This window comes from Microtus ochrogaster, chromosome 19 (assembly GCF_000317375.1).
Source record: "Microtus ochrogaster isolate Prairie Vole_2 chromosome 19, MicOch1.0, whole genome shotgun sequence".
NCBI lineage: Eukaryota > Metazoa > Chordata > Mammalia > Rodentia > Cricetidae > Microtus > Microtus ochrogaster.
In genome coordinates, this window is record NC_022021.1 from 5,498,651 (window position 1) to 5,521,129 (window position 22,479).

Consider the following 22,479-nt stretch of genomic DNA (forward strand, 5'->3'; position numbering starts at 1 on the left):
CACAGTCTAGCTGTCTGCTGGGGTGGACTCCAGACACCACAGTCTAGCTGTCTGCTGGGGTGGACACCTAAGAACTCAATCTTAGTAAATACATTAGACAAACAGCAGTATTATATCCAATATGACAAGAAGGTTTGGAGCTTTTTGGAGGGTAGGGTTTTGAAACTATTTTAGATTTAGACCTTTTTTCCTAGCCCTCTACTCTAAAATGCTTAAATACTAACTGTGCTACTGACTTTCTGTGACTGATTCATGAACCCATACTTAACTATTTACCAGCTCTGGGAAATGGGTTTGTAAGACAAGTTTAAAGGATTTATGATTAAGAGAAGTTGACCATTATGTTACATTCCTAATGGGAACCACACTTTTTTTGCCCTGACTGGTGTGCATTCTGGGAGGTATGGGTGTATCTATCTGTGACTTTTGCCTAATTGTGAGTCTCACATCACTTAGTCTTATTCAGGGTTCAGTGCTGTTGTGACCCTACCCATGTCAAGTGAAGAGCTGGGAGGACCCATCACTCTCCCTTCTCAACTCCATCACTGACACAGTGATGCTCTGATTGCTTTGCTGTGGTGCAAATTAGAGCTTAAAATTTAGAACTGGAGCCAGGCAGTGGTGGCACACGCCTTTAATCCCAGCACTAGGGAGGCAGAGGCAGGCAGATCTCTGTGAGTTCCAGGCCAGCCTGGTCTACAAGAGCTAGTTCCAGGACAGGAACCAAAAGCTACAGAGAAACCCTGTCTCGAAAATTTAAAAAAAAAAAATTAGAACTGGGAGTGTCGCTCAGAGATACAGCAGAAAGCCCTGAATTTGATTCCTAGCACTGCTGACTCCCACAAAGATGTTCTTAGAAGATATTTTGTTGAGACTGCATGAACATCAATCTGTGGAGAGTGCCGCTGGGCTATTCTCTTGGAACAGCGCTAGTAAGGGATTACAACCCTGGTACTTAAAAGAGAGTGGAAAAGGCAGAAAGAACAGATTTGGGTAGAGGCTCCTTCTCAGATTTGCCAAAAACGCATCCTGGCAATTTCACAATACTTCAAAGAATGTGTTCCAAGAATAATGCGTTTGAAGATTGAAAGATAGTGTTATGCCCGAAATCCAGATCCCTAGAACATCACCATAAGACCGTTTCTGGTGCAAAAACAAAGAGTCTTTATTGTGAGTTAACTCGGGTCCCTCCATCCATCTGAAGCAGTAGCAGCAATGATGAGAGCAGCAACAGGAACAGCACAGGGGAGACCCTCCCCAGTGGCAAAAAGAGGTGGGTTATTCCAAGAGGTTTGGGGAATTTCAAGCCTCTGGGCTTGTGATTGGTTACCTCCGAGTGGAGTGAGGGGAATTCCAGATTTCCAGTCATGGGATTGGCTGCCCCCTATGATGCAAGGAGATTTCCAGGCCTGAGGGGGAATTCCAAGTCTCTAGGGGCTGAGTGATTGGTTCATTTTCCCTGCTCAGAGATTGGCTAGGTTTGTGTCAGGGGCAGAGATGGCTCTGATTCTGGGGCTAAACTATTTCTTTCTTTGGTTCTTTTTACCTTTTTGACTCTAATTTTGGGACCAGGGCAAATATCTTCAATATGCTCTGAATCTAAGGCTTAGTGCGTTCTTTTGGTCTTAGTTTCAGGGTCCAGGGACTTTTCTCTGGTTCTAGGTTTGGGGACAAAATATCTCTTTCCCTGGCTCTGATCACATTTTCAGGGTATGTCTTTCCCCCCGATTCTGAACCCAGAGCCAGGCTGCTTGGTGGTTGTGCTAGGGCCATGGACTCACTGAATCTGTGGGGGCCTCAGCCTCTCATCCTGTGCTCTGGCAGTAACTTTAGAGGACCCGATCATGGGTCCTCACTGAGGGCCCCTGATGGAATGTAACTGAGACCATAGTACCATCAGCTACACAGTGCTAATTTATTCCCTGATAAAAACGAATTAGTAAGAATACAGGGTCCAAAAGTAAATAGGAAGGGCCCTCGTAATGTGGATACTAAAGCAGTAAACCACAGAGAATCATTAAATAATCCTTTCCTAACTCTGGTTACTGATTTCTTCCCACCTTGCATTGCTAAAGATGATGTCCAGTCCCCTAGGCCTGCTAACCCAAGGCTCTGGAGAATGTTTAATGTGTGGGTGGTTATAGATTCCTTCTTTTTATGGGTCAGGAATCTATATAGACCCTGGTATCCAAAAATAAACCCATTAACTAACTGTAGACAGGGCATGTCCAGGGGTATGGCAGCCTGATGGGGGAGCTGAGTTGACCAGGGACTATCTGGTGGCATCGCCATCAGGAGATCTGACCTTAAGTTTGAAGCTCAGGGACTAGGAACTTGGCCATCTCAGCAAAGCCTGGGATCCAGAGGTGTCAAGAGCCAGTCAGTCCCAGGAACGCTCTAACCTGCCTCCTGGTGGTTGGGAAAAGGGCAGCATTATCGTTTGACTACTTCCTGCTGAATTGGGGCATTGAAGTTCTTGGGGAAGTCTTGATCTTTAACATCAAGACTTAAGCTTTTACATCCTCAGACCTTTATAACACTCTCTTGGTCTCCTCTTGAAAGTTGACTCTTATTGCGACTAGGCTCAATTTCCCTGCCACATAGTACTACGTCTCAGTTTTTCTCCATGACCCCTTCATAAAACATTTTCCATTAACCCAGATTACTTCCTTATACTTCTTACATACCATAAAACACTTTCTTTCCCTTTTTTAGCTGCCAGTCATCTGCAGCCACGCTGGCATCCTTTTTCCTTTCTGCTGTCCTATAACACTTTCTCGGGCCCTCAAAACTTCCTTATGTGATGCTGTCTCAAAAATCTCTTAACTTTTACATCCTTGAACAACACGTTAACTTCTCACTTTAGCTACCAGCACACCATGGCGCTCTTTGTGGTGTCCATCTTTGGGACAATCCTTGACCCAGTGCCCTATCTCCCAGGAATAGGCACATTGGTCCCTTTGAAACTTTAGTCTGTTGCTCTTTGGAGATGCCTTACTCTGTTCCTGGGCCAGGCAATGGAGTTATTTCTCCCTGGATCCATAGCTGATACAGCCAGCAACATCCAAACCATGTTGCAAGTCTGTCTTTCATCTGCAGCCACTCTAGTTCTCTGATCCTTCTCTCTTTTTACTACCCTAACCTTCTCCTGTCTTTTCTCCTCCATCTTCAGGAGTCTCCCTGCTTTTATACTGGCTAGGCCACCTATCTTTTGGCAGCTTTTGCTAATATCTAGTGCCGCTGGGTTAACAAAAGCTAGGGTTACTTCTGACCTGTGTTCGGTTGCCTCAGGGTCCATAGAGGAATATGACCTAAAGGGTTCCCTTAATCTCTCAGGATAGGCTGATGGTGACTCAATAACCTCCTGACAAATGCTAAAGGTTTTAGCCATGTCAGTCGGGTGCTTAGCAGCCACCCAAAAACCCCTCATTAGAACCTGGTGGTAAACTTTGCCTTCTGGCAAACACAAGTCCACAGCGGCAAGGGGCCAATACTGGTTTCTCTGATCATCACACGGGCCCATCATGCAAAGGGGGAGGGGCTATGGAGTCTGGTTCTTTCACAGGTGCAAGGGGGATTACGGACGGGCTCAGCCCCCGCCTGCAGGTGTTTGGGGGCATCAGGAGTCAGAAGACTTGGGATCTTTGGGGGTGTTTGTGGCATCCTCCAAGGCAGATGTTTTTGACGATACCCCAGGTTGCTGGTAAGTTGTGGCTTTAGCCAAGATGGGGTCTGCCAGATCAGTAGGGAGCCTGTCCAGGATTAAAAGTGCCCACCTTGGGCCAGTTAGTCTAGTAGGATGGCCACTCCAGTTCACAGAGGCTCCGGAATGGTCACACTCCCTGAAATCCTTAAGGTGGTCAAGGAAGAGGCTCAGGATGTGGGAGGGTGACTAGAGATAAGGCCTATTATTTCGGGGTGTTCCAACCGCAGGAACATGACAAACACGGGTGGTGCACACACAATCACAGATAACACAGGTGGCAGTGTACAGATTGGAAGTGAGATACGAGATTAATGCCCTGCAGTTGTGAGCTTCTCAGTCTCTTTAGAGGAACTAGGGGAATCCAGTCCCCCTCGGGAGGGTCTTTGTTCCACTAGCAAGATCCCGGGGCATTCTCTGGTCTCCTAGCCAGTGTTCTTCTAACATGCCTGCTTAGATCTTAACATTAAACATGACTAGGGATGCCCACACACTTACAGGCAGGACAAGCAAATGGCTGTATGTTTACCAGACAAAGTCACAGAAGGACAACAGACCAACACCAGACAGTGTACCAGTATAGCACACAAAAACAAAAACAAAGTGATCCGGCTTACAGTAGGCAAACCCCGTTTCCCAATTGAAGGTCTGGTTTGAGGTAGGCAAGCCCTGTCTAGCTGGAACAACCTGCTTCAAAGGAAACTCTCCTCATGTACATTTAGATCTTATATCTTACACCCATTTAGATCTTATAGGGTTTTGCCTGGGCAATTTAAAAAGGTATCTGTTTAGTTGGTGCCTTTAAGACTCAGTGGAGGGTGGTCATGGTGGGCTTGGGGATTCTGGACGAGCCCTCAAATGTTATACCTAAAGTCTGGACCCCCAAAACATCACCAGGAGAGACCATATCTGATGCAAAAGTAGGGTCTTTATTGTGAGTTAACTCGGGTCCCTCTGTCTGTTCAAGGTGGCAGCAATAGGATTAGCACAGGAGAGGACACCCCCCACACACATGGCAAAAAGAGGGGGGTTATATAGGAAAAAGGCTTGGGGAATTCCAAGCCTCTGGACCTGTGATTGGTTACCCCCGAGTGGGGTGAGAGGAATTCCAGACTTCCAGTCTTGGGATTGGCTGCCCCTATGATGTAAGAGAATTTCTAGGCCTGAGGGAAATTCTAAACTGCTGGTAGGAGAATTCTAAGCCTCTAGGGGCTCAATGATTGGTTCATTTTTCCTGCTCAGGGATTGGCTGGTTTTGTGTTGGGGCAGAGATGGCTTCGATTCTGGGGACAAACTGTTTCTTTCTTTGGTTCTTTTTACCTTTTGGACTCTAATTTTGAGACCAGAGTGAATATATTTGGTGTGCTGTGGATCTGGGGGCTTGGTGCATTCTCTTGGTCCTGTTTCCAGGATCCAGGGACTTTTCTCTGGCTCTAGGTTAAGGGACAAAATGCCTCTTCCACTGGCTCTGGTCCCATTTTCAGGTTGTGTTTCTTTCCCTGGTTCTGAATGCAGAGCCAGGTTGCTTGGGAGTTGTGCTAGGGCCATGGACTTACTGAGTCTATGGGGGCCTGGATCTCTCAAAAGGGAAAAAAGAAGGGAGGGAAGAAAGAAAGAAGGGAAAGGAAGGAAGGGGGAGGGAGGGAGGGAGAGGAGGAAGGGGAGGAAGAAGAAGGAGGAGGAGGAGGAGGGGGAGGAAGAGGAGGAGGGGAGGGAAGGGTGGAGTGAGTGATCACAGTATCAGCCAGTGTGTGTAATAAACACCTCTGAGGCCACACCCCTCTGAATCCCTGCTGTGGGTTCTAACACTTGTGAGATGAGCTGGGACACAGCTGAGGTTCCACCACCAGCTGAGCAGAGCACCTGGTGATTATTAGCACCAAGTCTGGCCTGATCCTGCCGTAGCTTGGAGTTGATGTGAAGGTGACACTCCCTTAAAAGACCTTTTGGAAAACCAGGACAAGTGCCAGAGTCCCAGGTCTCAAATTCTCTAACAGCCCTAGAACAAAGGTTCGAACTCATTGCGACCTACTTACAATTCAGAAGGTGTCTCCTGACTCCAGCAGCTCCTGCCAGGAGTTCAGAGAGTGCAACTCAGCATGAACCTGGAGACTTGGTTCACTGTTCAAGTTCAGGCTTGGCTAAGTTCAGCCCAAGTGCACTGGCCAGTCCACCAAGATGCGCTTACAGTGGGAGTCACTTCTGGGGGATCTTCTGTTAGACCTGCCCCTGATGACAGGAATCAGGAAAATTATATTCTTACCTCTTTTCTGATTCATTAGTCCCTCCAATTTCTTAGGGGTGATACAACTCAAATATGATCTATGATTTCCGGGAATTGATGCTTTCTGCATGCTAAGTGCATGCCTTACCACTCAGTTCCACCTCCCAATGCCAAAGTTAAATTTAATTTTTTAAAAATTTATTCTCTGAAAATTTCAAACAATATACTTTGGTCAAATTTTCCCCCTCCTCCAACTCCTCCAAGATCCTCCCCCACCTCCCTATCCACTCAACTTTATGTTCTTTCTTAAGACACCACCATAAACATGGAGTCCAATTTGTGTTGGCCACCCGCTTCTGAGCATGGGACCTGCCCTAGTACATGGCCGATCTACTCATTGCCAATGCATTGGAGAAAAACGGGTTTTCCCTTCCCAACAGCTATCAGCTGTGTCCACTTCCCCACCTCCATGCTGGGACTATGTTAGGCTCCAGTCTGTGCGGGTCTTGCGCAAGCTGTCACAGTCTCTGAGTACACGCGTGCATCTACGCATGTACTGGGAAACATTGTGTCCTTACATTATCCACCACCTCTGACTCTGAAGACCTTTCTGTCTCCTCTTCAGCACAGAGCCTGGAGCCTTGAGGGGAGGCGTGTGATACAGACATTTCATTTATGGCTGAGTGCTCCAAAGGCTCCCATTCTCTGTACATCGTCCAGTTATGAGTCTCTGTTAATTCCCATCTACTGCAAGAAGCGGCTTCTCTCATGGAGGTTGAGTGTGATCTGTGGGCATAGCAATATATTATTTGGAGTCATTTTGTTACTGCAGTCCTTTAGCAGAAAAATAGGCTTGCCTTCGGGGCCTAGACCTAACTGGTCTCAGGTTCTTGTTTCGTTAGCAGTGTCATGTCTGCATTCCATCTTATGGACTGGACCTTAAGTCCAATAAAAAAGTATTTGGTTGTGTCCCCATCAGGTGCCACTATTGCATCAGTGGGCATATCTTTCCAGAAGGATCATTGTTGTAGTTCACAGCATTTCTAGTTGGGAGAGATGAATGAATACTTTTCTCCTAACTCCTAAAAGAAACATGCATATCTACAAGCATAACAGCTAGCTTCCACACATGAGAAGAAATATACACTGCTTGTCTGTCTGGGTTATGCGTGTCCTAGTTTGTGAGGATCGTTTCTAGTTTCATCTGTTTCCCTGCAAATTTCACTTTTCTTAACAGCTACATAATATCCTATTATGTAAATGTACCACATTTTTATAATTCATTGGCCAGCTGGTGGGCACTTAGGTTGTTTCTAATTTCTGGCTATTATGAATAGCACCGTGATGAACATTGGATGAGCACACATCTTTGTAGTTAGAAGAATCTTTGGGGTACGTGCCCAAGAGTGATATGGTTGGATCTTTTGATAGCTCTATTTTCAGCTTTTTGAGGAACCTCCACACTGATTTCCATATTGAATGTACAAGTTTGCACTTCTACCAGCAATAAATAAGTGTTCCCCTTTCCCCAGATCCTCACCAGCATAACTGTCATCTGTTTTGATCCTGGCCATTCTGATGCTGTGATAAGATGTAATGTCAAAGTAGTTTTAATTTGCATTTCCCTAACAGCTAAGGATATTGAACGTGTAAGTTGTTTCTGAGCCATTCGTGATTCCTGTTTTGATAATTTTGTTTAGCTCTGTCCTGCTTGGTTTTTGTCAACTTGACACATGCTATAGGAATTCCTACAGCCAGTAGCCTTTAAGTTAACCGCCCAGTCGGGAGTGGAAGATCTTCTCATCCTTTGGTGTCTTCAGGTTCCTTCTTCAATGTCTTAGAGTTTTCATAGACAAGTCTTTTACGTGGTTAGTGTTGTCTCACAACATTTTGTTTTTCCTTTTTTGTAAAGGTATTGTTTCCTATGCTTCTTTCTCAGCGAGTTTGTCATTTGCATGCAGGAAGGCTACTGATTTTTATGTTTTGTATCCAGCTACTGTGACCATTTTTATCATCTGGAGAAGTTGCTTGGCAGTTCTTAGGGCCTTTATGTGTTACAACCATATCAGCTGCAAATAAAGATACTCCAGCATCTGTCTTATCGTTTGATTCCCCCGATCTCCTGCAGCTGCCTTCTGCTCTAGCTAAGACTCCAAGCACTATATTGAACAGATAGAAAGCGAACATTCATGTCTTGCTCATGACTTTTGTGGAGATGCTTTGAGTTTCTATCCATTAATAACGAAGTTAGCTGTGGGCTTGTCATGCATTGCCTTTATTTACTGAGATATGTCCCTCATATCCTGAATCTTTCCAGGACTTTTATTATGAAAAGGTGTTGGAGTCTGCCCAAGGCCTTTTCTGAATCTAATGAGATGCGCATGTGGTCTCTATCCTTTAGTCTATTTTTATAGTGAATTATGCTTATGCACTTACATATGTTGAGCTATCCCTGCATCTCCGGGATGCAGCTAACTTGATTGTGGTTGATAATCTTTTTAGTGAGCTCTTGGATGTGGTTTGCAATTATTTTATTGAGTTTTTTTTTTTTTGCATCTATGTTCATAAAAGATATTGGTCTATAATGTTCTTTTTCGTTGAGTCTTTGCGTGGTTTAGGTATCCAGAGTACTAGGGGCTTTATAAAAGGAACTGGGGACCATTCCTTCAGTTTCTATTTTGCAGAATAATTTGAGGAGGGGTGGTGGCCGTGCCATGTCAGTCCCCAGAAACCCACGGGTGATGCTCAGTGTTCCTCCCCATATCCCAGGGAAGCCTTGACCAGCTGGATGAGGTGGCTGCTCTCATTGCTGCGACGGTTCACGACGTGGACCACCCTGGAAGAACCAACTCCTTCCTGTGCAACGCAGGCAGCGAGCTCGCCGTGCTTTACAATGACACGGCTGTCCTGGAGAGTCACCACACGGCCCTGGCCTTCCAGCTAACCGTCAAGGACACCAAGTGCAACATTTTCAAGAATATTGACAGGTGTGTTGTTGTTGGACGTCTGTGCTTAGGTTTGAGAAGCTAAAGGAAAAGCTAAGTTTTCTCTGAATAATCAGCTTCCTCAAAAATGGAAATGGAAGTAATAGTTATCCACTGCATAGGATCAGAAAATAGCTTTGCCTGTCTAACTTAATTATACTTTTCAGACTGCCTTTCATGTTCTAAAATCTGATTTTTTTTTGTTTTCCTTAAGTCCATGAAAATAAGTGTTTTTTTTTTGTTTGTTTGCTTTGTACTGCAAAGCACTACCTGAATATGACAATATGGGTATTGACAAGTCTGCTATGTATTTTCACCTCCCACGAGGGCAGCCCATCTTTTCTGTGGCTCAAAGACAATGTATCATCCTGCATTTTCCAGCTGAGTTTGGGCCACTAAGACTCCTTCCTCATGACAAGGTCCCAGTGAAGATGCTGGGGCCCAGCTGGGCAAGTTTCCCCCTCACTGTGTGGTCTCCTCTGTAGAGCGCAACTCAAGTGTAATGGGGTGGAACTCTGGCCTGCCAGCGATGCTGTGGCTACGTCCTACACACGTTGGCTGCTGGGCATAGTCCTGAGCAAAGGCTGGGTGGTCACTTGGATCTCATGATATTGTCTACATGACCTTATCTGGTTAGACTCTAGAAAAAAACTAGAAAATTATAGAGAATGGTTATTCTAATTTGGACTTAAATTCAGTCACTATCAAGGACCTGTAGAGAAAGATTTCTTTTCAGGAGCTGGTTTGCTTAGATCCTCAATCTGCCTCTTCAGGTTAGTGAATAAGAATTCTCTGATAATCTTGTGCCATTGCTCCAACCACTGCAACATCTATCAATTGCAAGTTTGAGAATTACATAAAAGGAAGCTTCCTCAATACCATCAGAAGAAAGAGGGGCAGTTCTCTGCAGTGGGGATCGGTCTGCACGGAATGCAGTCAGACACCTCATCAGGCTGCCACTTTGGCCTGTCCCATCCTTCCACTTCCTTGTCTTCGTGTTTTCAAAGGAAGGGGCTGGAAGCACCTTTGGAACAACTGTCCACCACATGACATGTACTTTTTCTTAACATTCAAGTGAAGAAGAGTCAGTGGTCACTGGAGAACACAGAATAGCATCAACAACAATTTGGGCTTATCAGGCTGAACAGACAGGCCCGGGATCAGTAGCCACTTGACTCTGCCCCAGTTATGTCCCAGGTTGTAGGGAGGCCCAGCTGAAAGGCAGTTCTGAGTTAAGGCATGACATGAACAAGGAAACTTTTGTCTTTTTATTTAGGAACCATTACCGGACGCTACGCCAGGCTATTATTGACATGGTTTTGGCTACGGAGATGACGAAACACTTTGAACATGTGAACAAATTTGTGAACAGCATCAACAAGCCACTGGCAGCTGAGGTAAGCATTCCTACAGAATAAGACACAGCAGTGTGTTTCCACGAGCGCCTGCTCCAGCAGCCAAGCATTTTCTCCTTGAATGTGAGGTTAGCATCAGCCTGGGGTTAGAAGCAGACGGCAAGCCCAGCCACTTGTTTTCCTTGGGGATGAGAACAGATTGACAGCTGTCTGCTGCAACTGCATGCTCCTTGAAAGACCAGCCCTGTCACAAAGGGATGGAAGGAGTTGGCCCCAGAGTGTGTAACAGGAGGATCCCACAGATGAGCTGAGCTGAGCATGAACAGTGGTGTGAAGGGAGACCCACATTCTCTCTGTTCTTGGACCTCTCAGGATTGCAAAGTTAGAGACTGTTTTACAGAACTATAATCTTACTGGTATCTGAGGACCACGGTGAAACAGGTTTATTAGCTCTTTTCTGTCGCTCTCATAAAAAATCCTGACAAAGAGCACGTTAGGGAAGAAAAAGTTTATTTGGCTTCTTGGACAGTCTCTCACTGAGGGACGTTAAGACAGGAACCTGCAGGCAAAGATGCTTGCTTGTTCATGCAGTGTTTGACCAGGGAACTCACTCCCAGCCAAGGAAGTGTGGTAGACACCACAGAAGGAAGCTTACAAACTCATTGAGCAGTTCACCCCTAGCCAATTGTCTTACAGGTCAGAACCCTTGCTGGGGGATGGTGCTACCCACAGCAGGATGGTCTTCCCACAACCATTACCCATCAAGACAGTCCCCCAGAGATGAGCTGTCAGCCAATGGGAACTGGGTGAACCATTACCAATCAAGATAGTCTCCCAGAGATGAGCTATCAGTCAATAGGAACTGGGCAATCCTCTAGTTGAGATTTGCTTCTTGACAGTTAAAGCCAACTAGTACAGAAGTGTTTCCTCTTCCTGCTTCCCCTGCCCTCTTTCAAAAAAATAAAATGAAAACCAAGAGAGACAAACTGACAAGAAAAATCTGTAGGGAGGTGGGGAGGATCTAGAGAAGGGAAAGATAATCAAAATAAAGTATATAAATTTTTTTCTTAAATAAAAATTTTAAGAAGAGAGAAATTTACCATGAACCTGCTTTATGGGCCGGACAAATGTGGGCTTTAGAAACACAGATGTAATGTTCATTCCTTGCTAAGATAAAGTCAACTATCCTCAGAAGCCATAAAAGCTGTCCATAGCTCTGCTAAAGTAGTTTCTAGTCTTGTGAAAAAGACCCTGGAAAAGGCAGAATAAACATTTTAAAGATTACTTGATGACTAATGAGGACACTGTCTGTAGAACCCATCACCTAGGGAGAGGACCACTGTCCACCTCACCTGTGTCGAGCCCCATCTCTCATGGACTCCTCCACACAATGCCAGGGCTTTCCTTCCAACCAAGGATGGAGGGGAACAAGCATCGTGATGTATTGAGCAGATCACTCTACAGGATGACAGAATTTAGACTCAGGAAGGTCCCCTCTCCATGCCTCCAGCTCCATGTGAGATCTCCTCCCTGCCACATCGTCTGTGGTAAAGGAGTCGTCTCAAGGTGCTAGAAGAACAGCTCCCAGAACAGTGTCCCCATCAGGGATCCAATAAATAGGACCAGCCTCGAAACAGAATCCCACTACACGTCATGCTGTCTTTGAGCTTGGCAGAGCTCTGGAGAGCTGATTAACTGTTTCGTACAAACCGATGGCACCTTTGGAACCAAATATTTTTTCCGGCTCTGTGCAACTAGGGTGCGAATGCATACATCTTCACCTACCTGCTTGCATGCCCCAGGGCTGCTGGCACTGTCCCACCAGGTACACACTACCTGGTGTACAATCATGTTTTCAGAGGCCGCTGAACACACATCCACATCGCGTTTTGGCCCAGTGTCTATGTTTCACACCTCACACTAATTATCTCTCAGGGAGAATCAGCCAAGAAAATACACACATGTATACATGCCTTAAGGAGTGGGGGCGGGAAGGCGGTGAGGAGAAACAAGCAAAAACAAAAAAAGTAATCGAAAAGTCACAGTTTTCCTACTTTTGATGCATTGAAGTAGCTGAAAGTTGCGTTTTCAACACATTTCTGAGGAGTCAGAGGAGACCTTTTTTTTTTGGATTTTCGAGACAGGGTTTCTCCGTCACTTTTTTGGTTCCTGTCCTGGAACTAGCTCTTGTAGACCAGGCTGGCCTCGAACTCACAGAGATCCGCCTGCCTCTGCCTCCCGAGTGCTGGGATTAAAGGCGTGCGCCACCACCGCCCGGTTTAGAGGAGACCCTTTTTTGGGTACTCTCCTAAACTGCTCAGAACACACAGAGCCTTGGAGCTGTGATGTCTGAGAAGGTTGTGAGGGAGCGAACAGGTGGTGACAGGGATTGTTCCACCTTTTAAATTCTATACTACACTGATGGCTTCTAAAGACCACGCTAGCATGTTATATAGAGGTGTGGGAATCCTGCAGTTCCTTTTGCTAAGTCACAACCACAGCCATGCTCCCGGTGAGTTAGTTAGCCTCTGCCGCTTCAGCAGCCATGCTCCCGGTGAGTTAGTTAGCCTCTGCCGCTTCAGCAGCCATGCTCCTGGTGAGTTAGTTAGCCTCTGCTGCTTCCGCAGCGCTGATCTGGTCGTGTTTTCTAGAGCGAGGGCAGCGACTGTGAGTGCAACCCGACTGGGAAGAACTTCCCCGAGAACCAGATCCTGATCAAGCGCATGATGATCAAGTGTGCTGACGTGGCCAACCCGTGCCGCCCCTTGGACCTGTGCATCGAGTGGGCTGGGAGAATCTCCGAGGAGTACTTTGCACAGGTGTGCTGCTGTGTGAGAAGTGTCCCTTTCCTTCTAGGAACAGGCCCCGGGGCCACAGAACCCTATGCGTGCCACAGAACCCTGTGTGCGCCACAGCTAGTGAACGCCTCTTCTCTGGAAAGGACATACCTCAGCTCTGGCGAGAGCAGACTTAGGCTTCTCTCCAGAGACAGGTCAATGTACTAGTCACTGACCAAAGCCCTCTAATATAAGGAAATTCTGTAATTGTTAGACCCTGAGCTTTTATAAGTTCACAGATATAGACATAGGTAGAACATTGGATCTAAGGGGCAGGGGGCAGGGAGATGGCTCCGTGGGTAAGAGCACTTGCTACATAAACATGAAGACTTAAGTTCAAATCTTAGCACCCATGCAAAGAAGCAGGACATGGCCATGTGAGCATCTTTTACCCCAGCAGGTCAGAGGGAAGAGACAGGACCACTGGGGTTTGCTAGGCACCAGCTCAGCTCTAGAATCAGAGAGATTTTGTCTCAAATGAATAAGGTGGAAAAAATAATCGATAGAGCAGGGCCCCTGATATCCCTTTGTGCGTGTACATCAAAACACACAGGTACATATATGCCACACACAATAATCACATGTATGTATACATACACATACTAAAAACTACTCCCAAGGATGTATCTGTGCTAGATTCTTCAGGGATTCACATTTTTTCCTAAAGGAGAAAGAGGCTTTACACAGTGAGATTAGAGTTATATTTTTTGAAGGATTTAAAAATTAAAAACAGGATAAAAAAAAGAAAACTCCAGAAGACAGTAAACTGCCAGATGGCTCTTGAAGTAGAGTCCTACTTCAAAGGAAAACTCTAAAGACTGGCGTCTGGATGTGTGTCGGAAGACAAACTAGAAGCAGCTGTAGGAGCCACATAGGGGTGGTGCACTCTCTGGCTGGAACGCATTACTGAGGCGGGATCAAGAATAGCTGACATTGTACGGCAGGGCTGGTTGAGAAGGAGCCTCTGAACTGCAGAAAAATAGGACAGGCACTTCTGAGCTTACCTATGTCGGAGAGGGGTATGAGGGAGTAGAGAGGATGGGTATGGACCAATTACTCCAAGAATACCAGTGGATATTTTAAGGCTCCTTGATGAACTGAGTAAGCTGAGCCAAACGTCATGAACAGGTTTCCTGGGACCCACGTGGAAAGAATTTGAAGCCTTACTCCTAGTTACTGACACTGGGAGGATGTTCCACTCTTAGATTCTCTGACCAGCTTCCAACTTAGGTGTCCTTTTCTCTAGTATGATCTGGAAATCAGATTGTAAAGGAGGCCTGGGGATGTGGATCTCACCGTTCAGCTTCAAGCACCCAGACAGGAGCACACACCACAACACACGGCACACTCAGATTCCCAGCCACCTTGACAGCTGTGCGTTGATGCTCATGGGGCAAAAGTGGCACATTCAGCTCTTTGCTCAACTTTGAAAGTCCTAGTCCTAGAGGCACCTCGGCTGTGGCTGCAGCACAAAGGCTTCCCGTGCTTGCTGTCTCGTCAGGCAGAACAGTCAAAAGATGTATCCTGAATGGTTAAGATGCTAAAAGCAGGTCATTCTCATAGCTGCATGTCATTTTTAAGGGAAGCCAGTTACAAACCCAAACCTGCAAGCATGCAGCCAGGACATCAGTGACTACTGTCCCTGCCTTGTGCCGTCCACTGCCTCCATTTCATGGGCCAGCAGCAGTTTGACCTTTGCTGCAAATGTCAATTAGTGCTGGCTGAATAGGAGTCCAGATCTGACTTTTCAGAAATAAAAACAGATTACAGAAAAAAAGGGCTAAATCCCACTAGATCAGTGCTTCTGGGAGCCCCAGCTCTGTGGGAAACACCCTCCTCACATTCCTTAGGTCTTGAGTTCAAGAGAAGAGAGAGTGGAAAGTGGAGGGACAGAGAGGAATCTGAGAGCAAGGAGACCCGAACATGGTCATGCAGGTCATCTCAGGAAATTGCTAAACTCTGCACCTTGGGGTTCTTCTGGGAACCATGCCGTGACTATGAAGGCTTCCCATGTGCCCCACAGCCCTGTGCAGTGGTGTTTTGTTTTTCTCTCATCACAGACCGATGAGGAGAAGAGGCAGGGGCTACCTGTAGTGATGCCAGTGTTCGACCGCAATACCTGCAGCATCCCCAAGTCCCAGATCTCCTTCATCGACTACTTCATAACAGACATGTTCGATGCTTGGGATGGTAAGTTAGATGTTGTTTTATCACTCACAAAGAACATTTTTGTTACACTTAATGAAGATCACCTTTAGGGGCCTGGGCTGGGCCTAAAGATAAACAAAATATAAATATATATTTCATTTTGTTATAAGCAAAACTGTGAAAATGTTTTTAACATAAATACACACACGTGTGTGTGTGTGTGTGTGTGTGTGTGTGTGTGTGTGTGTGTTCTGAGCCCTTTGCGAGCAGCTAGAGTAGGGGCATCCCAGCATCCGACACAATCCTGAGTGAACAGACACAGTGAACGAGTGTTACCTGGATGAGAAAGTCTTCACTTTTTCACTTTTCAGAGGACAGCTTCCCAAAGTGCACAACTGTTTCATTCTCACACTGGAAGAAATCCCATTAAGTAAAATGTATTTCATTCTCTGTGAATTTCAGGTTCAAGAGAGTTACATAAAAAGCCTGTTTATTTCAGCAGCTAACTGGGGTGTCACTCACAGCTCAGAGTGGAGGAGTGCTTGCCTACTGTACAAGGCCCTGGGTTCAACTCCTAGCACTACAAAACAAACGATTTTTTTTTGTTGTTTTTTGAGACAGTGTTTCTCTGTGTAACAGTCCTAGCCTGTCCTGGAACTAGCTCTTGCAGACCAGGCTGGCCTCAAACTCACAGAGATCCACCTGCCTCTGCCTCCCAAATGCTGGGATTGAAGGAATGTGCCATCACCATCCAGCATAAATAAATAAATCAAAGAAAGAAAACTAGTGTTCTCGTACATATGTTGACTTGCAGCCCAAGGCCTTGGGGATCTCTGTCCTCCTGTTCTTTTTGTGGGATACACATGCAAACAGACGTCAGAGTTCATCCTCAGGTGTTGTACCTCAGGAGCCAGCCGCTTTTGTCTTTATACAGGGCTTCTTATTGGCCTGGAACCTCCCAATTGGTTTATTCAGGCTGGCTGACTGGCTAGTGAGCCCCAGGGATCTGCCTTTGTTACCTCCCCAAAGATGGGATTACAAGTGCATGCTACCATGGCCAGCTTTTTTATATGGTCTGTGGACTGTGCTCAGGTCCTCAAGATTGTGTGTCAAGCAGGATACTGTCTTCTCTACTTCTGCTCCTGAAGGCTAAGCCTAGTAACGTACTCCCAAGATCCGACTTAGTGTAATGGGTTTCTCTGGATTCTGTTCATGTCCCTGCAGCCTTTGCACACCTGCCAGCCCTGATGCAGCACTTGGCAGATAACTACAAACACTGGAAGACACTGGATGACCTCAAGTGCAAAAGTCTGAGACTTCCATCTGACAGTTAAAGCCAGGCTGGAGAAGGGGCCTCTTGATCTACGATGGACACTGTGAACTGCAGAGTCGTGTGAATGAGAGGCTTTTCTGTATGATGAGAACAGGTGTAGATTAAGGAGCTAGTGTTTAATAGCTGATATGAGTCATGCACGCCCCCAAATTTCATTTTTCAGAAAGTTATATTCCATCAGTAAAAATATGTTCTTTTAAATCACTTAGTGACAAAACGAACCGCTTGGCAGTCTCCTCTGCCATGCTGTGCGTGCCCTTACAAAACCATGGAGCTGACTCTCTGTAGTTACACGCAGGACACAGAAGCAGAGAACCTGGCGTCTGTGAGTCCGTCCTGATGGAGACCATGCCACTTGGCCAGTGTCCACCGGAACACTCACTACTAAGATTTAGCTGCACTACTTTCCTTGGTGGCAGGAGTATGAAGGGTTCCTAAAAAGCTTCTCTGAGCAGATATATGTAAGAAAAGAAGCTACTTTAAGATGAGCAGAATGAGGACGAGATTATCGCTAAACTAGTTAGCATCACGGCTGCCATGACTACATGGCAGGTAGCGTGACGCCCATGTGAGAACACAGCCTTGGCCTGGTGAGTGTCCCTCTGATGGGCGTCAGCCACTTGCGGAGCCCTCATTCCTGGAAGGGACTCACCTTATAGGAGGCCAACTGATGGGGAAGAAGCAGGAGCTTGCCTGAGTGTCCCCGGCTTCAGGCTCACGGACACAAGTCAAGAGTATCTATAAAAGCCATTAAATACAAATGCTAGTGAGCAAGCTTTAAAAAAAATACTTAAGAAAAATTTATATACATATATATATATTTGTTGTTCAAAGATTTTTATTAAAATAATCTAAACGCCCTGGATCTTCGCCCCTAGAATTTTCTGGGCATTACCTGTACATCTGAACTTAGGGAGGAAATGGGAAAGTTTCAAGGTTCAGATATTCTTAATTTATATTTGAGATCATGCCATTTGCTTTACTGATGTAAAAAGGGATCACGGGAAATGTAAATATATCGGAAGACAGGCGTACGCAGAGGCACTAAACACTATTTTAAGCTATTAATTGTATGTAAGGCTGAAAGCACAAGGGCATATTTTTATACGACTCTTTTCATAACCTTCTGTGCTCAGCATAAAGTCAGACTCGAGATTTTCCTTTCTCTTTTATCAGCAATCCCTTCTCTGTGTATTACGAATATCAGAAACTAAGTAAACGAAATACCTTAGTTTTATTTTATCTGTACCCCATGATGCATTTTTAAGAGGTATAGAAACCGAACTGATTCAATCAGTAGCTACATTTTTCCCAAATGAAAATTGGACTGCAGGCTATGTAAAAACTCGGTACATGGAGAAGAAAAAGATAACTTATCACTATGTAATGTGCCAATGTTTTTTTCTATGTTTTGTACCAAAGTGTAAACATATATGACAATTCCATGCACAGAAAAGCATCTAAATTATTTTTGCTAGATGGCAGGAGGCCTTGATTCACCGGCGGGGACAGAGCTGGCTTTGTATTGTATTGCCGCATTGTGTACATGTGAGGAAATGTTTTTGTCAAGTTCTTGTAACTAAATTCTTACAGTCATTTTTCATTCCCAACAGCTGTTTTTATTTTATCTCTTTGGCCTAAACTTTTCATAATTTCAAATTTGGGGTCCTAGTGTCTTTTATTTCACGAGTCGTCAGTCTGTTTCCAGAACACTGAGGTCAGAGCACAGGATCTCTTTGGGCTTCAGAAGCTGGCTGGAGCAAGGACAATCTTTCTCTGAGGAGCCTGCTTTCAGTTCAACTCGGCAGGGAACACTGGCCAGGCACCTGGCATCTCCTATATGCAACATTACAGCTTGCTCAGTGATATGCCGTATCAACTTCATGCTAACCTCAAATGCTAGTAACATGTGGATGTTAAGTGCCCTGAGATATCGAGGTGCTAGAGTGTCAGTGTGATCTCCTCGCTACCAGTGTAAATTACAGCCATCTTCTGAGTTGCTAAGAGGCACATTCTTCCAATTTACTAGAATCATGGACTTCCAGGTAATGTTCCTGCATCTCAGATACGTATCGATGTGACACAGATAAACTTACTGTCAGTGTCTCTCACTCCTGTTTACTGTGACACCATGTGTGGTGAGGACATACATTAACTTAGGAAAACATAAAGGTAAGGAAAGTCATGTTAATACTATTATTAATTACTCTGCCGAAGAGGGAAGTTGGTCGTAAAATACTCTTACATGAGCCAGAACGGTAACTGTTTCAGCCACTCCTCAGTTAGGGGTGGCTACCCTCCCCCACAAAGAAAGATGGTGTCAGTACACTTGGCATCTATCCAGCCTGTGAGCAATGGACAAGCCTGTGCTGCACAGATGCACCTAGAGACCCAGCTCGCAGTATTTTAGGGGCGAGCAACAAGGCACACTGTACATACTGATCTGGTACAGACAGCTAGGTGACTGAAGTAGAGGAAACACGCACATAATATATACTGGCCTTAGCTCTAATTTTCTTCCTCTAAATTGCAAGTTCAAGTCCTAGGAACAGTCTACATGGAACTACCGTAGAGCAAAGGTGCTGATCCTTGCCATGGTCACCCTATAATGCTCGTCTCCCTGACCCCGGGACACTCACACAAGGTCTCCCCTAGGCTGGAGAACACTATTTGACCAGTTTCTCAGCGGTGGGAAACTGGTCAAATGGAATGGAACAACAGCAATGCTGGACTCCAATCCTGTCTGCTCTTAAAACTCAAGCATGGCTGGGAGTAGTGGTGCACGCCTTTAATCCCTGCACTCAGGAGGCAGAGCAGGAGGACCTCTGTGAGTTTGCGGCCAGCCTGGTCTACGAGAGCTAGCTCCAGGACAGCCAGGGCTACACAGTGAAACCCTGTATCAAAAAACAAAACAAAACAAAAAAACAAAAACAAAAGAATACACACAGAGGAGACAAAATTTAAAAAGAAAAAAACTTAAGGATGACTTCAGCTACTCAATTTGAGTAGATTTCCACCACAAAACAGGAATCCAAATCAGGTTAGGAAACAGGTATAAAAAACAAAACAGAAAAGCAACAAAAACCATATGAATTCTTTGTCTTTTATCATTTAAGAAGACATCCTTACTAACTAATGGCATAATACAAAATTTGCAAAGGAAAAACTCGCTAGTAAAAGGGGGCAGTCCATCTACAGAGCAAAATTCAAAGCTTTAAGTGAGTCTAAAATAAATTAGCCCAAGTGCCAGTGAGCTGATGCATAGAGCAGATGGCTCGTCTCCCTGGCTGACGGTGCTGCTCATAGCTCATCCTCAGGAAGAATGGCAAGAAAGCTGCCTCCGGTGTTGACCCCTCAAATAACAATGGTGTGCTGGCTAAAAGACACTGTCCTTTTTCTCATTCGCATGCTGCTCTCTCCTCATTAAGGTAGCTTACATTTTAATATTATTCTTCCCAACAAAGCTATTTTCATTGTGAACTACAACAGCAGCAAGGAGTGTAAACGCTGATTTTCCTGGCATGGTCACCATGAAGTCCTCCTCACCTGTTATTGTAGGAGGTGTGGGTTGTGTCCCGCCGCCCAGCCTGCTTAACCCCCGAAATAACCACACAGAAATTGTATTAATTAAATTACTGCCTGGCCCATTATATCTAGCCTCTTTTGGCCAACTCTCACATCCTGATCTAACCCATTTCTACCAATCTGTGTAACACCACAAGGTTGTGGCTTACCAGGAAAGATTCTAACCAGCGTCAGTCTCAGGCAGGAGCTTCATGGCTTCTTGGCTCTATCTGCTGCTTTCTGAATACAGTTTTGTCTCCTCCGCCTATCTAAGTTCTGCCCTATCAGGCCAAGCAGTTTCTTTATTGATTAACCAATGAAAGTGACACAAATACAGAAGGACCTCCTACACCAACCTGTCTGTTTTTATGGGTGTTCAGTGATAACAACGGGTGCTGAGAACAAGCTAGCCTCCACAGGCCTTGGTTTCCTCATTCCTAACATTTGCCACTGATCTACCTACCATCCTAATGCTACCAATCTTCGTAGGCAGCGGGGAAAGCTGAAACCAGTGGAAACAAGAATTCATAACATCCATCCAGGGAGCATAGTACACACATGTGCACACACAAGTACGTAGGTGTTCTCCTGGAGAAGGATCAGGTGCCTAACATCCCACATCCTGTCTGTCTTGAATAAGATTCCCTAATCAACAAGAGTAATCCCCACTACAGTACAGAAGACATTTTATGTTTCAGTGCCAAAAGTGAGAATAGTGCCATAGGCTGGTAGGGCAACGGAGACGGTCCAGTCCTAGTGGATCTTCAAAGACCCAAACGGTGGGTCTGTCCTTGAACATTTCATATTAACACAAAGGAAAGGAGATGGTTAGGGCAATTTAGCTGCAGTTCCTGACCTCAGAAAAGCGCTGTGTCTTTCCTAACCCTGGACTCATCAGAGAAACACCCGAGAACTATTCTGGCCAGTAACTGCCCAGGCCAGTTCACACTGAGAAAGAAATGTACCCTGTGGGCTGGAGCACAGCAGGATTTTAGTAGGGACAATGGGATCTTTTTTTCAGTGACTTAAATTAGTACCAAAAAGAAGTGTTGTACTTAAAGAAAATAATTCTTTTTTGACTGATACTCAAATTTAATTCTAGTGAACACTGATAGCTACGAGAGAGTAGGAGAATTAGCAGAACGGATAGATCTATCCTGACAACTCCCAAACAGTCTTTGAAGGAACCCTAAATAGATAAAACTAAAGAATGGGACAGCTTTACACTTCCCTTTTCCCCCATCACTTTACGAAACAAAACACTATGCCACGGCAGCAAGGTCCAGCAGAAACCTGTGCTGTGTCCTTGGGTGGACATACTTGCTCCTGACAGACAGACAGAACTTCATAGGCAAGAAGAACATTACAAATCTAAGTGAACAGTGTGTAGCGGCTTTCAGAGTTCCGCTCTTCATTCGATAGTCAAGGCTCATGTATCTGTGCGAGCCTTCAACTAGACAGCGGGGTGTAGGTCACCATCCTCTTCTAGCTTCTGAAATAACTTTATACTTCGGAGTCCAGATTCTCGCTCTCCATTTTTCCACAGAATAATGAGATGATCTGCAGAGCATGTCACTAGTCCATGATCTTCAAAGTATAGAAACATCTGTAAAATAAATTGAAACACTAGCTCAAGACCATCAAGAAGAGGATAACGCCAGATCGCTGTGTGTGCTAACAGACGAGAAGGTCTCTCTGGATTTGAATGCAGTCCCTAATGAGTGACTCTCTTGTTTCAGTGTTGGTGAGCCAAGCCAGGGTCTCCTGTGGCTGTTCTACCACTGAGCCCCTAACCTTTGCCAGGGCTCACTTATGCCATCTGGGCTAGCTTGAAGCCTACAACTTCCTGCTCTGTTAGCCTCCTGAGTGCTAGGATTACAGGCATATGCCACCTAGCCTCGGGAAACTTTTTCTTTTTAAAACCTGTCAGTACAGCCAGTATCTAACATTTTAATGGATTTTGTTGATCAACTACAGAACAACAGTAACAGCAATTTCTCAAGGTATCTTCTGGGTTTACCACAATTAATTATTCACATATGGGCTTTAGTTTGATTCTGTCAGGTCTGGGTCCCCTCACACTTGCATTATTTAGTAGTATGGCTACTAATGAAATTGCCTGAGATAAACACTGACTTCAGCAATCTCTGTAAAGCAGAGGTGATGTGTCAGCACACAGCATTTACTGAGAGACTTCAGTTTAAAAGCCAGGGCCAGCTGCAAGAACTGGGGTACCAATGCTTGAAAGCCAGGCCAGTTGTAACAACTGGGGTACCAGTGCTTGAAAGCCAGGGCCAGCTGTAACAACTGGGGTACCAGTGCTTGAAAGCC

At 45.3% G+C, this 22,479-nt stretch overlaps 2 protein-coding genes across 4 annotated transcripts in view; one reads left to right on the forward strand and one right to left on the reverse strand.

Annotated features, from left to right (window-relative positions):
* Pde8b (phosphodiesterase 8B) overlaps window positions 1-18,243 on the forward strand; it is a 224,804-nt gene extending 206,561 nt beyond the window's left edge. For all 3 annotated transcript variants that reach the window (XM_013349685.2, XM_005356471.2, XM_026783678.1), the window contains 5 exons: window positions 8,697-8,914; window positions 10,188-10,308; window positions 12,918-13,085; window positions 15,164-15,293; window positions 16,476-18,243. In XM_013349685.2, the coding sequence (XP_013205139.1) occupies window positions 8,697-8,914; window positions 10,188-10,308; window positions 12,918-13,085; window positions 15,164-15,293; window positions 16,476-16,585 (747 nt within the window). In that variant the 3' untranslated portion in view covers window positions 16,586-18,243. The remainder of the gene's footprint in view (window positions 1-8,696; window positions 8,915-10,187; window positions 10,309-12,917; window positions 13,086-15,163; window positions 15,294-16,475) is intronic.
* A 2,053-nt stretch (window positions 18,244-20,296) lies between these two features.
* Window positions 20,297-22,479, reverse strand: part of Wdr41 (WD repeat domain 41) — a 40,525-nt gene continuing 38,342 nt past the window's right edge. Inside the window, exon 13 of the mRNA XM_013349635.2 lies at window positions 20,297-21,754. Coding sequence (XP_013205089.1) covers window positions 21,602-21,754 — 153 coding nt within the window. The 3' untranslated portion in view covers window positions 20,297-21,601. The remainder of the gene's footprint in view (window positions 21,755-22,479) is intronic.